The 17661-nt window shown below is 29.9% G+C and overlaps 1 protein-coding gene across 1 annotated transcript; it reads right to left on the bottom strand.

Annotated features, from left to right (window-relative positions):
• Nucleotides 1–697: 697 nt before the first annotated feature.
• Nucleotides 698–4115, bottom strand: LOC111700027 (zinc finger protein 711). The gene is made up of 7 exons (XM_023470840.1): nt 3910–4115; nt 3632–3695; nt 2549–2627; nt 1697–1783; nt 1395–1475; nt 1051–1107; nt 698–833 (listed from the first exon to the last, which is right to left on the bottom strand). The coding sequence occupies exons 2-7, from the start codon at nt 3679–3681 to the stop codon at nt 738–740; spliced, it is 450 nt and encodes a 149-aa protein (XP_023326608.1). The 5' UTR covers nt 3682–3695; nt 3910–4115; the 3' UTR covers nt 698–737.
• Nucleotides 4116–17661: the final 13546 nt, after the last annotated feature.

The following is a 17661-nucleotide window of genomic DNA, read 5'->3' as shown; positions in this document are numbered from 1 at the left end:
ACTTTTAGTAACTTAAACAAAACTAATCAAAATAAAAGTATTTAGATGCCAAATTAACGAGCCACGTTTGAGTCCCTTTTTAAAGATTGCTATTTTTAGAATAAATTAATTTTAAATCTAGATATCTTGAATTTTTTAATTCACTGTTCTGTTAACAGAGTTTTCTATCATGTTAAATAGCCAGAGATGGAATTTAAAGAATTTAAGCCGCGGTTTAAATCCGCCAAAACCCGGTTTAAATTAAGCGCCGGTTTAAATCTTGAAACATTTGATACAATTTTAAGTGGAACCAACCATATTTAAACCGCGGCTTAAATTTAAACCGCCGCTCAAATTCTTTAAATTCGGCCACAAGTTGGAGCTACCTTTGTTGAAAAAGATAGAAGTTGCAAAGTTTTTTAAGATTGCAATTTTCGATTCAAACACATCACTTTTCTTGTTTATTTTTACTATAGTGAAAAATCATTTTTTTTTGAATTTATGGACGTACGATGGATTCGGTAAAATGTTAGATAAATTTTTTAAAACATATTGCTGAGAATATGTATTTAATTTGTGAAGGAGTTTACTTTAATTCTTCGGATTTAATTGATCTTGTTCATGGATACCTCGTAGACGTGACCCAGAAAAAAGCTTTCACTACAGATATCAAGCTGTGTAGATTAGCACTAAAACTAGCAAAAATTTAGACTTTTGAAAAATTGTAAAATATTTTTTTGAAAATCATATATTTTATTTTAATGTTGATCTTTTTCATGTTTCTTTAGCTGTGCCGGGGAGGAGAATACATTGCCACACTTCTCACACATTAGATTTCTACTCTTCTTGTGAACCTTAAAAAAAAGATTAAAGGAATTGTTCACAATTGAAAGGAAAGATTCGCTAAAAATGAACTGGAGATGTAAAATGAACAATTATTTCGAACCGATGTATGGTGTCAAGAAAGGTTTAAATAAAAATCTTTTTTCATGTGATTAACACTACTGAACATCCTTCAATCTAAAAAGTAAAAAGACAAAAATTCATCAAAAAACTTTGGATTGTTTTTACCTTTGATATATGCTGGCTTAGGTTTGTATATTTCTTGTTACATTCAGGACACTGCAGCTATAATAATGATAATAAAATTATTTCAATAATAATGATAATTATAAAGAAATAATATCAATTATAACAATAATAATAATAATATTGATAAGGATAAGGATAATGATAAAAATAATAACGATCATAATAATAATTATAATAATACTATCGATTATAGACACAATAATAATTTTGATAATAATATAATGTAAAAAATTAAAAGTTATGATTTAATGATAATAATAATAATAATAATAATAATAATGGAATGAATTTAACAAAGCAAAAATAAAAATAAAACTATGAACCTTATGTCCTTCATGAACTAGTCGAATATGCTGTCTAAGATCACTGTAGGATTTACCACAGATAGGACAGGGAGATCTTTGCTGAAAAAAAACATAGAAATAAATGTTATATTCATTACTTATAAAAAAAAATAATAAAAAAGAATATGTTAAGAAATTAGCTATGTTCAATCTGCACCAATAAAAAACTGTACATTATGTCTCTAAGTTTCTAGGTTAGGTGGACGGGCAAGAAAAACAGTAGAGTTAATAAAAAAATGGCAAAAGCAAAAACGGTTTTGATGTCGTCTTGACCCCCTTACCTTGTCATGAACATTGAGAATATGGCGCTCCAGATCAGTTTTCAGATAACAACTGTAACCACAGTCTCCACACTCGTAATTCTTCACCTTTACATTAATCCTTTATTAAAGAGATTGTTCACGTATTCCTCTTATTTGTTTCATTTAAGGATTTGTTCAGATATTTTATTTATTTATTTTTATGTCGGTCAGGTTTCATTAACCTTTCTTTTAATACTATTATTAATATCATTTTTAATATTGTTATTCTTATCTTTTCTATATAATAAAGTTGTTCACTCATATATATATTATCTTTATTATTATTATAAATATTATTATTATTATTATTATTATTATTATTATTATTATTATTATTATTATATCTCAACCGATTTTAAAGCCCTTTCTACTCTTATTTTCGAACCCACATTTTAGTTAACTTTCTAATCCCTTTTTTAAACTGTATTTTAAAATTCCGCTTTATAGACTTTTTTACAAGTTCAAAAACATTCCAGAATCGACATTTGTTTTGGTGAAGAGTTTATACTATTTTATCAGTGATTTTTTAAATTTTGTTAGCTTGAGAAAAATTGAACATATAATTTTTACTGTAATTATGGGCTTTCTACTTACTTCCGGATGAATTTTGTAACGGAAATGTCGTACGGAACTTTTCCTCAAGCTCATTTATACGTCTCTGTAGACTTTAATAGAGAAAACCCAAATTTAAAATTAAAAGTCGGAAAAAAAGAAGAAAAAAATGTTAATCCTCATCGATCAGACAAAGGTTTGCAGGGTACCGTTGTAAATCAAACATTCCACGCCCAAAGAAAATATTAATAAATATTTTATAAATAAAAATATACGCACCTGTGAATGTTGTTGATTAATATGATGTTTAAGATTGGTAAATTCTCGACCACAATGCGGGCATTGTGAACTCTTTTTACTAGACAAACAACAGATAAAAAATACTTTTTTTAAAGAGTTATTTTTATATTTCTTTAAAAGAATTTATTTAATGTCTTTCTTGATTATATGTAGAAGCTAGAAAATCCACTTGACCTGACTGTAAACGTAATTTTAAGTTAATTTCTAGAGTTGTATACACGATTCACAATGGTTCCCTGGAAACCTTCGACTGAGCACGATTTTGATTTCTTTTAAAGAGTTAATAACGTTGACTTTTGGTTTCGCTGTGAAAAATACTTGCGGATTTAAGTAAAAAAATAAATTAAAATGTTTTTCTCATTGTTTCTCAGATAAAAATGTGAAGACTACCTTTCAGAATATCAATAAAAATTCCGATTACAGTTCCTTAGTACCAAAACATTTTATGTTAAATGTTAGATGAAAAATAAACTTTCTTTAGGTTAATCCTAAGTTTAAAAGGATGCTATAAACTATTCACAATAAGCTATCTTTGCCAATTTTTGCTCTTTTTCAAATTAAAATTCTTCTATTAATAAAATAGTGTTTTAGAGTAAAAAATAATTAATATTGTTTTACAGTAAAAAATTATTAACAATTTTGCACAGTTGTTTTTTGATTATAATTAAAGACAGATATTCCTGTTATAAACTCCAAAACAAAAATAGATTTTAGAAAAAGGTTTGATACTTTAAATTGATTATGACACTTTTTGAATTTTAAATAACATTAACATTCTCTATAAACATTTTTGATTTTGGTAAGATTGAAAGAATTGTATTTTGTAAGAATTCAATTAATTTCTCTTCTGCTTATTATATATATTTGCTTCTTTAATTGATCAAAATTAGGGGGTAATTCTAAACTTAATTCATTAAAAACTTTTTTATGAGAAAAAATATTGCGAAATTCGTTACTGGCCTATTGTTTCAGATCTTTAGCCTATGTAATTATATTGAAAAATAATTAATAATTCTCTAGAAATTAACTTATTAATTAATTAACTAATATCTGCCTAGTTTCCTGTGCTTAGAACTGTACCCCAGCATATCCGGTAAGGGAACCTCAATCATTGTTTAACTAAAATCTAACAAATATTTGTTTAATGGTCTTTTTCTTTTCATTATTCATGTTAGAAAATCTTTTTTTATTATTTATTTAAATAGATCTAATCTAATTTGGTCAAATCTTTTCTGAATAATGCATCAAAATTATAATTTTCAAATATTCAAAATATACAAAATATCTTGCAAAAAGAAGAATAGGTCGTAATAACTTGTATTAAATTATCTAACTGATACCTGATCAAATTTTTTAGTAATTTCTGTTTTAATTCGTTGAAATGTAGTTTGCGAATTTTCTTTGTGTTTGCAGATTTGAACTCTGATTTGCGGATACAGGATCAGCTGTTTTCCAGCCTAGCCAACCACCGGCCCCGGGATACAGGGATACAAAAATATATACAATTTATGTTTTTACAGTTAATCTTTAATCACTTATTCACTTTTTCAATCCACAAATGAGTTGAAAAAAACATGTATCTGAAAAATGGATGGTAATTTCAATATAATCATGTTAACTCTTATAAAGAAAAAAATGTTGTTGGTTTGGTTTCTATTTTGGTTCCAAAATACCAGATGGAATAGAAAATGTCTGGGTAGAGGTTCAAAAGAGAACTATTCGACTTGAGTTGGGTAAAAATACGTTGGGATATCTCCATATATCTCCCCGCGTATCCCTCCATATACACTGCTCCCCCCCCCTCTTCTCTCTCCCAGACCAGGGTTGAGATGGAGGGGGGGGGAGGAGGGGATACAGGGTACGTTTTAGGTACACTATTCAATATAAGGATATTTTACCACTCACAGCTTCAGAGCCTCGGGCAAAACAGGGGTTATTCTTGATCACATAAAAAATATTTTTTTAACAATTTGGTTTAAATACTGATTTTTTCTAATGGCACAATTCAATTTTTTTCTTTTCTCACAATATCTGAGTCTTTCTATTTTTTGAAATATGTGAAACAATAGACAGATAGACAGATCAACGGATAGACTTTTATATATATAATAGGTAATATTGTATATATAGACAGATAGACATAATTCTATTATTCATATCTCAATTAAGAAATTAATCATTTGAATTTTTAGGAATTGATATTAATTAATTTCATGATTACTTTTTATTTTTAGAAAATATTTAATATTGTTAGTTGTAACCGTTATTTCAAGGTCATGTCTGACATGTTGAGCACAGTTTGGTTTCAAAACGCGATTACTAATCCTGAAAATTTAGGTTCTTGCGTGAAAAAACGGCGTATTTTTAAATAAACGCTTAATTTCTAAAATCATCTCTTTAAATCTGAATCCACAGTCTTGTCTTGTCTGAATCCACAGTCTTAATTAAAAAAAATCACTTAAATAGCAGAACATTTTCAAAACAGATTATTCTTCTCAAAATATACCACTAAGTTGCTCTGAAAGTGACCATTTTTAGCTATTCTCAATTTTTGGCAGATTTTTAGGGCAAATTGCTCAGCTTAGGCAGTCCATAAACCTTACCTTGGGACATATTAGGGGCCATAAAAATCGGATCGGTTCAGCCGTTTTGACGTTTATTGAATGCAAACAAACAGACAGACAGACAAGCAAAGTGTATATATAGATATCAATAGCTGTCAAAAGGGAAATGTGTGAGTGGGAGGAAGTACTTCACAATTTAAATTTGAATTTGGCTTAATTCCTTCTGGGGAGGTTTGAAAATGTAAAATAAACACCTTCATATTTTGCCAATATATTATGAGGATATGCTTTTAAACTTTTGACAAAAATTTGAGAAGATTATCTGCTCTTATCAATCCTAATATAAGAGGCTGTGATAAATAATATGTAATAGATATCAATGTATGTTATGTATATTGTATATTGTATATATGTCAAACAAAGGTCTAAATCTATTTTATTTCTACTGCTATTTCCTTCAGATTTACAGGAAATTCGCGTAAAAAAAATACTAGCCCCCAAATTGTTCTTTAGTGACCGATAGATTAGAATGTTTTGATGACACCTTTTGTGATTCAACTATAAAGGAACTCGCCACAAATTCGAATTTTCGTATCCTTATATCTTTGCAACTTAATGTTGTTGGCCTTTGATTTTTTAAACTATAAAGTTTGAAATATCTAAGGTTTACTCCATCAGGTTGCAAAGATATGGTGATTCGAACTATTTTATAACCATTACGTCATGAGTTAATATATTAGAAGAAATCTACTCTTCACAGGTTTTTCACAATTCAAATTTCTAATTGCATATTTTGTATTTTGATCTTTAAAATCGCTAAAGAACAATCGTCACCGAAGTCTGGAGANACCATAGTTTATATAAAGTTTGGATTATCATTTTAACTCGAAATCTATATTTTTATTTAGTATATTTAGAATATTCTTATCGATCAAAAAAGTTTTTATCTTAGAAGTACATTACAATGCTTTATATAGTACTAAACTTCTCCATACCAGCGAACCAAGATAAGCACGCTCTCATGCAAAAATTGATCAGTATTTTGCCAATTACTCTTTTTTACTCTTTAACTAGAAACAAGCATAGTGCAATTTAAAATGTATATTTCTAGGACTAAAAAATGTATAATTGAGTTGGTGAAGAAAAATTCAAGGCTGTCTAAAAATGTGATGAATAGATTTCAGTATCCGGTCCGGTCTGATAAGTAGATGCATAGTTTTCATAGCTGTATGGACATATAAACGTTATAAAGCACACGATTGATAAAACTAATTAAATGTTTTAACATAAAGGGTTACACTCAAAGAATAAGACTAAAAGACGACCTACAAATTATTAATTCTGTCGATCTGAAGCTTTAATTTTCACTTTTACAGGTGTATTAAATTATTTGCAATAAAAGAAAGTTTAATATTTATCATCTTTATTTCAAATATAGAAAATCATACAGATAAATAAATGCAAAACAGCATATATTTAAAATGTTAGTTATATTGTATATAATTTGTATATAACACTGCAGGTTGTAAATTTGATTAAAAAATAGGTTTAACAGACGGAGTAAACTTATCCCAGTCCTGGGATTTCCTGCTTACAAATATGTATTAGAAGAATAGTAAGGGATGAAATGAAATGTAACAACGAATGTAGAAATAAAGACTAGTTATGTCGTGGGTAACCTTGAATATGATTTCTTGTAAAAAAGTTTTACATAAATCTAGATTTATTCCAGAATTGATGTTAACACTTTACAATTTGCGCATTATCCGTAAATTGTTCTTATATTTTCCTAGGATTGGATGAAATATTTGCAGTCTGTACGAATCATGTTTTTCTCCTCCCCCTGATTGGTTGGATTGAAAGCTCTCCTATTGGTCAATATTTCGCACACTTTCCTTCCAGTCTCCGATTGGCTTTTCACCCTTGCAACACTTGCAAATCTCTATTTCTGCAGATTAACCTGAAATCTTTGCAGATTTGTTGAGCGAACTATTTTCTATATATTTGATACATTTTGTCATAAGTCTAATAATAATAAAATAGTTTTGATGAATTTATATTGAAAATGTATGCAGGAATACAAGGAAGCAATGTATGGAGGATCCAAACCTCTGCCGCCACCCCATACTCCCTCCCCCCTCTCAGTATTCCTCTCTCTCTCCCTGCAACACCCATTGCCGCCAACTTTGGGCTGAATGCAGATCTGCAAATGCAAATATGGGCGCCCTGCAAAGGATCAGTTTTGCATATTCGAATTTTTACATTATTTTTGGGACGGTTTTACGTTCTAAAAAACATGAAAATTGCCAATTATAAGTAATAGATAGAAACTTCGTATGCGAAAAATGAGATTAGGTTCCCCTAGGTTTGCGAATATAAATGTCCGTCTAAAATGCATAATTTGAAATGTAAAAGATCTACGAAATGCCCCCCCCCCCNTTTCTACATTTACTTCTCTTTTATTATGGGTGAAACTATTTGATTATATTGCTCAGGTTTTCTTCGTTTTTAGTTTACAGTTTCTACACTTACTTCTCTTTTATTATGGGTGAAACTATTTGATTATATTGCTCAGGTTTTCTTCGTTTTTAGTTTACAGTTTCTACAATTACTTCTCTTTTATTATAACCAATATTACAACATGAAGGAAGATACACCAGGAACTAATATTACAATATCAAGGAAGATACATTAGGAATGAATATTACAATATGGATGGATACATTTGTTCATCTCAAACTTGGACGTAAAATCAAAACTAGAGAAAATACGAGTTCACAAAGTCGTACCAGAAATTTTTCATAAATTTGACCTTTTCCAGTTGTCTACAGATTGTACCTAGTCTGAAATATTATTAAATATTCGGTAGGGCTATAAGTTTTTTTTTAATATTGATTGATCATATAGAAAATCAAAACAGGTTGATCAGCCTTTAAATTCATCTTGAAACTATTTGCGGAGCCATCTTAATTTTATTGAATAGACTGACAGCAAAATATATAAAGTTAGTTGAAGGGTGTTTTGATCTTCCATTCTTTTTGTCAAAATTAGGTGTTCAAAACAATTTGAATACATTATTTCACGACATTTTAGGCTTTTGAACATTTATGAATAGTAAAAAACAATGTCAATTTCTCTTCCTCTCCCCCTAAAACCCACCACCCCGCTTCTGCTTTGAAAGGCTCGCAAGCTGAATTGTAATGGGTTCCGCACTAAATGTTGATTTTTAGCAAGATTTGTGATTTTTTAGTTTCATTAATAGTTCAAGAAAGGAGTTGAGTTTTTGTCACAAACTCAAATTTTCAAATTCCTATAACTTTGAATCCTGAAAATGTAAACCTGTAATATTTCAAATTTAGATTAATTCATCTAACAGAATTCAAAGTTTAAAATATCTGAGGTCTTCGAGGACGACATTAGGTTGACAATCTGAGTTTGTGGCGAAAACTCAATTCCGTTACCACTTTGCGGTCCTTATTATCACTTAAACATCCGTGGTTCTTCTTTTTACGCAGGATCTTGAAGTGTATCATAGGGCCCAATGTTTTCTATAAAATCTAGTATTTTATCCAAGAAATAATAAAACCATAAAAATGAAGTTTGAAAGTAGCATAGCAACAGCTATTCATCAACAGAATATATGATAAAGTTCTGTTTTCCCGACCTAGTCTTGTTTCGACATTTGATTTACAACAATGGAACTGAGTTTTTGCCGTAAATTATTATTTTACAATCACTATATCTTTTCAACCTGATGGTGTAAACCCTTGATATTTCAAACTATTATTATATTTTATCTAAAATGATTCATAGCTTGAAATATCTAAGGTTTCCGACATTCAAATGCAAAGATATAGGAATAAGAAAATCAGAGTTTGTGACAAAAACTCAATTCCAATTAGATATCACAGCACAGAACTCATCATTTAGAGAAATTTTAAAATAAAGTTTATTTTTAAGAATAAATATTTATATTTTCCGCTTTTTTTACATGTTAATAACAATGTTACAGGATATATTATATAAATCACATGTTGGTTACGGAATTTTAATTTTGAATACAGTTTTAAAACAAAATTAACAATTAAATATACCACCTCAAAAAATACTAAAGGTTGGTTGAATCATTTTCTTTAAACCAGACGCATTTTATGTTTTAGTCTTTTAATAATAATTTCAAAGGAATTGAGTCTTTGTCACGCACTCAAATATTCTAATGTCTATATCTTTGAAGCCTGGTGGTGTAAACTTTTGATATTTCAAACTTAGATTAGTATATCTAACAGAATTAATAGTATGAAATATCTAAGGTCTACGACATTGAGTTGCAAAGATAAGGGATTAGAAAATTAGAAATTAGAAAAACTCAGTTCCTTTGTAAAGTGGATTTTCTCAGGATTTCATGTGATTAAATATATTTAATCAAACTTATCAAAATCGACCAAAGACAATTCGATTTATCAAACAATCTGAGAGAATTTAGACATAGAGAGCTTGGTTGTTTTGTTTCTTAAAAGTTTTTAAGGTTTTGATATACAAACAACTTTTAGAAAAGACGTTTTTTTTAACTAAAGTAACTGGTTTCTTACTTTTAAAGTTAAAAAATGCATGGAAGAAGAAATGTCTTCAAAATACGCCGAAATGGGTTATATTCATTGTATTTAAGCACTGAACTTAGCAACATTGCAGTCATCAAATTTGAGAAAGTTAGAGACAAAAAATAGACTCCATTAATGTTGAATATCCTTAGATTAGGAAAACACTTTAGTTCCGTTTCTCCTGTAAGGTCGGATTGGAAGGTAGGTCAGTTAAACTGCACCCCTCCTTCTTAATTCTGACATTAATTAATAAATTTCTAAAGAAACAAATGTTTAATTACTCCATAAAAGATTAAATCACAAATTAACTGTAAAATCAAAATGTTTAAAATATTTCGACAAAAACTTTTTTAAAAATTTTGTTATTATTTTTAAAACCCAAGAATAGATTTTTGAAGCAAATGATTTATGCAGCAAATGGGAAGGGAGAGGGGGGGGGTATTACCATAAACCCGGTGCAAACTTTTGATACATTTTATTTTGACGGATTTATAGCTGCATAAACTGCAACAAGCCAAATAAACAAATAGAAATGTTAAAAACTTGGAACTTGGGCTCAAACATCAACAAACAAAGCTAAGATTAAGCTCAAGGTTTAATTTAGAAACTATTTCAACCATCTTTATATTATTATTATTATATGAAGGGAAGGGGAGGAGCCTATTAAACTATAGAATACAGCTTTTTACACAGAGTATAAAATATAGGAAATACTGAAGAGCCAAATCAATAAAAATGAATATAAAACGCATATATCCAGATATATTAAACATTTAGTGCACTGCATATATATGCACATATTTATTTTCAATACACTTCCTTTTAGTAGTTCTATTTCTTTCTTACTTATGCTTCTTTTTTAATTTCTATTTCAATCTTGGTTCTTTCCTGTTTTTTAAAAAAATCCTTTTTAAATATTTCTCCAACCCTTTCACAACCTTTCTTATTTGATTATATTGCTCAAGTTTTCTTCGTTTTTAGTTTAGTTTCTACATTTACTTCTTTTCTTTTATTAAGGATAAAACTATTCGATTATATTGCTCAAGTTTTCTTCTTTTTTAGTTTAGTTTCTACACTTACTTCTTTTCTTTTATTAAGGATAAAAATATTTGATTATATTGCTCAAGTTTTCTTCGTTTTTAGTTTAGAGTTTCTACAATTACTTCTCTTTTATTATGGGTGAAACTATTTGATTATATTGCTCAGGTTTTCTTCGTTTTAGTTTACAGTTTCTACATTTACTTCTTTCCTTTTGTTAAGGATAAAACTATTTGATTATATTGCTCAAGTTTTCTTCGTTTTTAGTTTACAGTTTCTAAATTCACTTCTTTTCTTTTATTCAGTATGAAACTTTTTGATTATATAGTTTTCTTCGTTTTTAATCAACCGTTTTCACACTTACTTCGTCATTGAAACTATTTGGCAATTTTTTTTGAAAAAAACCATTATAGTTTTTTAGCCTTAAACAAAACAATTTTTTGAAATTTCGGAAAACGGACAAATGGGAATGGGCGGTATTCAGCGGTTCAAGACACATCTAGCTAACTTTTGATACCTAAGTTAACATTTTTTGAAAAAAAATGAAAAATCGGCCTTACCTCATGATCGCTTTTTTCAAATCGTTATGTATTGACTGAGATTTTTTTTTATTTTTTTTTTTCTATTTATTTTAGACATGATCCAGCTTGTGAACAGGGTTTTCAATTATATTATCAAACCTTAATATAACATCATATATGTCTGCATAGAATGATAGAATTCACAAATTCACTTGGCTGCCCTGCTCAACTCATTTTCAATTTGTTGTATATACTCCTGCCTTGGAGTAGTCTTAAATCCATCAACAAAAAACTTCCACGGCTTGTAAGAGATCTTCTAGTGCATCTCCAATAGATTGTTGTATTTGTGCCTCTATTTCCAACATCATATGAATAGTTGTTTTTATCAATATTGGAAGGCTTTCTTCTTATAGATTCTCTAGCTTTGGTAAGTGCTGCTATATTTTCAAGAGAAAATTAAGACTGAATTTGCAAAATCGGCGAATGAGTACTAGGCGAATGAGTACTAGGCGAATGAGTACTAGACGAATGTACTAGGCGAATGAGTACTTGGCGAATGAGTACTAGGCGAATGAGTACTAGGCGAATGAGTACTAGGCGAAAGTGTACTAGGCAAAATGTTACTAACTGTATACAGGGATGAAAGTAAAGATGAGAATGTATGTATGTATGGATGTATACTAGGATAAAAGAAAATATGAGAATGAATGGATAGATGAACTGCAGCTTGTAAAATATTAAATCTATTGAACAGAAAAATAATTTTGCATTAAATGTTTAAAGCTCATGAACTACGATGTTGAAATTCATAAATATCGCAGTAGAACCTGTAGAGTGTAGAGTGTAGATTGCAGAGTGTGGAGTGTAGAGTGCAGCGTGTTGAGTGTAGAGTGTTGCAGAGTGTAGAATGTAGAGTGCAGAGTGTAGAGATGTAGAGTTTATAGTGTAGAGTGTAGAGTGTAGAGTTTATAGTGTAGAGTGTAGAATGTAGAGTTTATAGTGTATAGTGTAGAGTGTAGAGTGCACAGTCTGGAGTGTGGAGTGAAGAGTGCAGAGTGTAGAGTGTAGAGTGTAGAGGTAGAGTGTAGAGTGTAGAGTGTAGAGTGTAGAGTGTAGAGTGTAGAGTGTAGAGTGTAGAGTGTAGAGCGCAGAATGTAGAGTGTAGAGTGTAGAGGGTTGAGTTTAGAGTGTAGAGTGTAGAGTGTAGAGTGTAGAGTGTAGAGTGTAGAGTGTAGAGTGTAGAGTGTAGAGTGTAGAGTGAAGAGTGTACAGAGCGTACAGAGCGTAGAGTTTGGAGTGTAGAGTAATAAGTTCTGCGTGCAATTTAATTTGACCTTACTGCAACTTAACAATTTACATGATAAATCTGTTGAATAGTTTAATAGATTTTATCAAATGAAAATGTGGCTCAACTTTTTTTTCTATTGGTTTGAATTTTTTAGAGAAAAGTTTTAATTAAGCTTCTATTACAGTGAAATTCATGACAAACATTTTTGTTTTTGGCAAGGTTTTTTAAAATGTAACGAAATCTTTCATAAGAAATATTTGCCCAATGGATCATTTTTAGCAGAACAGTTGTATTAATTCTGATAAGGTTTAGCTATGAAAGGGTGAATCTTATGTAGGGGACAGCGCAAAGCTTCAACGACTGAACTAGATATCCATTGTACTCACTTTTGAATTGAAATTTAAAGCCTTAAATCTGGAAAGTTTTTATTGACGGCAATAAGACACCCCCTCCCCCCAACCCAAGAAATCAATATGGGGTTTTCCTTGGTTATTATTATTCCCTTTCCTGCCGTTACTCTTATATTTTTTCAGCAAGATAAATTCATATCATCAAAAGTATCTAACAAGTGTTAGTTTTACATTGACAAAATATTTAATTTTTCTTTTTTTTGACAAAATTGAAAATTGTGTCTGCTTGTTTTAATTAATGGCCATCAAACAGACCAATTAAGTGTTATGTTCGTCTGAAAACCAGAAAACAATTTGGATTATTTGACAAAAAAATAAAAATAAAAATTTTACATCTGATTAAACAATTGTACATACAAGGCCGCTTAATGAATCGAAAAATTCCGTTCCAAAAATATACAAAAATGATCCCCGAAATTAAAAAAGAAATTGGGTTTTAGGATCCTTTTTAAAGAAATAAAGCATTATCTAAACTTTGTGCATAAAAAATACATTTCAATTGAAGGGATCTTGGATTTATCCTATGGAAGAAAGGATCTTGGATCTATCCTATGGAAGAAAGGATCTTGGATCTATCCTATGGAAGAAAGTATTTTGGATCTATCCTATGGAAGAAAGGATCAGATTATAATTGAAGCGTTTACGGATCTTGGATCTATCCCATGGAAGAAAGGATCTTGGATATATCCCCTGGAAGAAAGGATCTTGGATCTGTCCTATGGAAGAAAGGATCAGATTTTTGAATTTCTTTACAAAAGCAAAGGAATTGAGCCACAAATTATATTTTTATAATCCCTATATCTTTGCAACCTGATGATGTAAACCTTTGAAATTTCAAACTTACATTATTTGATCTAACATCATAGTTTGATATATCAAAGGTCTACGACATTGGGTTGCAACAATATTAAAAAATTAGAAAATCAGGCGTTTGTTGCAAAAACTCAATTCCTTTTCCAAAAATGTAATTTCCGTTTATTTTTTGCTGAAACTTGATTTTTTTTTCATACAAAAGGAGGAAAATTTACCAACCTTTCAACATGTTAGTTAACACTCCCGGCCTTTTAAGTCGACCAATTGTCTTGAAAATGGTTGCAACAATCCATAACAGCCTGGATCTATGAGAGATATAATGATCAAGCAAATAGATAAAGAGATTGTGTTTGCACTGGAAAGTCTGAATTTATAAAAATTGAATCATAAATGTCAAAAAATAAATTGGACCAAGTATTGTTATACCATTTATATTCTATCAATTCTCCAGCATATTACAATTTACATGGGGCTCTTCAACAAATGAAAAGAACACTTGCCGCTAACTCTTATTTTCTAATTCCTATATCTAGCACACGATGTGGGGAAGGCGATCCACACCCATTTTCTATTCCGGCAAAAAGTTTGTACTTTTGTATCATAATTTTTGACGAATACAGCATTACTTTTGTGAACCATATCCCTAAATTTACCCTGTTGTAAGGTCGTCAACAATTTGTATTTTGTAGGAAACCTCGTTACCGAAATATACATTTTTCAAGAAGAAGTTATCGTCTATTGTGCATGAAGAATAGAGTGTTTCCCTAGCCTATTCGCCTTACTTCCCTCTTTCGAGTAATATTCCTTTTGTTCGCCTCACAACTTTATATAGACATCCGCTGAAGATAATCTCTTTCAAAATAAGTTTTGGAAGGCCAACAAAAATTTATATTTTTAGACAAAATGTCGCATTTTGACGTGCAATTGAGTCTATACCCATATGGAGTCATTTGTGGGTCAGAGGTAAAATGGGTGTGGGTCAATGTATACCATATACTTTAACTGAATTGCACAGTAAACTGTCACATTTTCCTCAAAGACACATACTTCAGTTTGAACAAGAACAGAGTTTATTATATTCAATATAACAAATTGTACAGAAGTTTTATACAAGTATGTAAATACGCATCTATACTTACAGTGATACGCGTAAAGCTGTGGAATAGGAAGACGACTGTTTGACTCAAGCTAGGTTTTAAGTAATATGACACTGAAACAAAGCATTTCTAAACTTGTGGAGTGTACACAGACACAAAATTAAAAAGTTTATTTTCAAGCTACTGCCTAAAACATTTTGTAACAACATCAAATACACGTAAGATTGCCTAAATATTGGTTTCCTATTCCACAATGTTATGGTTCTCACTGTACAGAAACAAAAAGTGTTAGATACTTTCCTAAAGATATTTTTCCAATTGTATTATTTCAATTTTCCAAATTTTTCAATTGAACCAATTTTCAAAGGTGCAATTCTTTCCCAATACATCAGTTTAGTATTGAACTCAATGTTTTGGGGGATATTTTTCGGCCATGGTAAGATATTTCTAAAATTTTTGAAAATATTAATTCATACATTTAGAAAAGTGTCTAACATTGATGAAAAGATCATTTAGTAAAGATAATTAATAGTATTTCTGAAAACTTTTTCCGTTTTTTTGTTGCTAATTTTGAAGTTATTAAGTTTTACTAAGAGATCTTTGTCCAAACACCACAAACGGTTAACATAGCCTCGGATCACAGAGACGAAATCACAAATATTCTGGCACTGCGTACAGTAGTTGCAGTGTACAGTGTACAGTAGGACAGTGTACACTGTTAGTGTGGCAGGAAGACGACTTATACGCTTTAGCATTCAAGAAAATTACAGTGAAGCACAATAAGCTGGCAAAATGGTCGCTTTAAGGCTAAATCTGGAAGAGTGAAAAACAAGAAATTATAATTATGAAAACTGGATTGAGGAGATGCTGTAGAATTGCTAGTATTCTACAGATTTTCCAAAAAGATAATCTCTTGACAATTTCTTCGTTGCAGAAATTAAAGAAAATAAGGACTATTTTTATTTAAAATCATTGGATCATTAAACGGAATAGTACAATTATAACAGTACTAAGATTTCAAAGACCAATGGTCCATTGTACTTAATTAGGATCAATATGTACCAGAGTACAAAAATAAGATTGGACCAATAGAAAGAAGTAAAGTTGTATTATTGTGCTAAAATCATACAAATCAAAATTGGACTGGACCATTTGTAGAAGGTTACAAAGTACGATTGTACCATGTACAGTGCAGTTTAAAATCACAATCGTACACTCGGACGTACATAGATTACATAAAGAGACATATCACGTAAGAAATACATTAAAAGCTTCATTATTTTTTAATTGATTAGAAAATCAATTTTTAATTGATTGCTATAAGTTAGGCTTTAAAGGAACTTTACCGAAATCTGAATTGAATACAAATATTTTTTAACTTTTGAATTATTACTTTTTATGTACAAATTTTAAAACTTGAATAAGGTAACATTGATGAGATTTGTAGAAATTACTGATTAAAGCAAAGCATTTAAATGTGAAAAATTATATTGTAAGCGAGTTCAGCGTTATTCGTGAAAATTCTTTGATCCCAAGTGGGCATTTTCTTGCAAATCTTTATTAAAGAAATACGCAAGTGGCTTTCTCAAAAAGCAACTTAATTGTTTTAAAATATCGTTGTAAATCCTTTGTGCCACTTTCCATGAAAGTGGCATAAAGTTCGGTCTTTTTTCTTTCAAGCTGTTTTATATTTCACATAAACCTTTGCCTTTTCTATTTTCTACTTTTTTGTACGCATTTGCGTCTTAAATGAAAAAGTATAAAATGACAACTCCGTAAACGCGAATAAATTCCACGCATGGTGACTGGTTAGTCCATGGTGAGTGTAACTCAATATTTTGAATACAGTTCCTTTAAGAACAAATTCCATGACTTTAAAGTCACACTAAATTTTTATCTTGTATATCTATATATAATTATTTTTAATTTTTTATATATAGAATCTAATAATTATCAATTAACAATTTACTGCGGACAATTTAGTGAAAGCCATCAGTAAAGGCAAAAACTATTAACAAATATCTTTATTATTGACTGTTTTTTTGTAGTTTCTTATGCTTAAAGTAAAAAGTTAAAAAGATCGAATTAACGATAAAAAATCTTTTTTTTTAATGAACGAGAAAAACGGATAGTTATGTCAAGAACAAGATCTTTTCACTTTCTTTAATGAAAATTTATCTGAAATTTTTTTGAAATTTAGTTTTAAAACCAGTTTACCACCATTGCCTGCCGTAGTAGTTGTTCTGATAATGCCAGTGATGGTGTGTATGTGTATGATTGTATTGTTCATAATGAGTCCAATAATTAGGTTGATAACCTGGAGAATATGCTTGTCTATCCATATCTTCAAGATAATTATTGTTTAATGTCTGAATAGCCTTATGTTGGGTATGTGTGCTCTCAATGTGCTTCTTCAAGTTGGAATTATGATAAAACGTCATTCCACATTTATCACACATCACATTCTTGGTTTTAAGATGAACCTTATGAATATGTTGGCTTAGGTTAGAATATTTTCCTTTGCAATGTGGACACTCAGCCTGGAAAATATTATAGTTAGTTTCTTTCAAAACAATAAACTTAAAGAGACTGTTCACGTAAATTCAAGTGAACCTTCTTTCTTGGCCAGATTCATGCAGAAAAGACAAGGAAAGAAATTAAGAGAATTGGTCTCTTATTCAAATAGAAATCAACTATGGCTCTCTCATTATCAGATAAAGGTTTAAAGGGTACTATAGTGAATAGTGTGGTAACTCTTGAGGG

This window comes from Eurytemora carolleeae, unplaced genomic scaffold, assembly GCF_000591075.1.
Source record: "Eurytemora carolleeae unplaced genomic scaffold, Eaff_2.0 scaffold388, whole genome shotgun sequence".
NCBI classification, from domain to species: Eukaryota; Metazoa; Arthropoda; class Copepoda; order Calanoida; family Temoridae; genus Eurytemora; species Eurytemora carolleeae.
The sequence above is the reverse complement of the archived record's forward strand: the minus strand, read 5'-3'. Positions and strand labels throughout refer to the sequence as shown.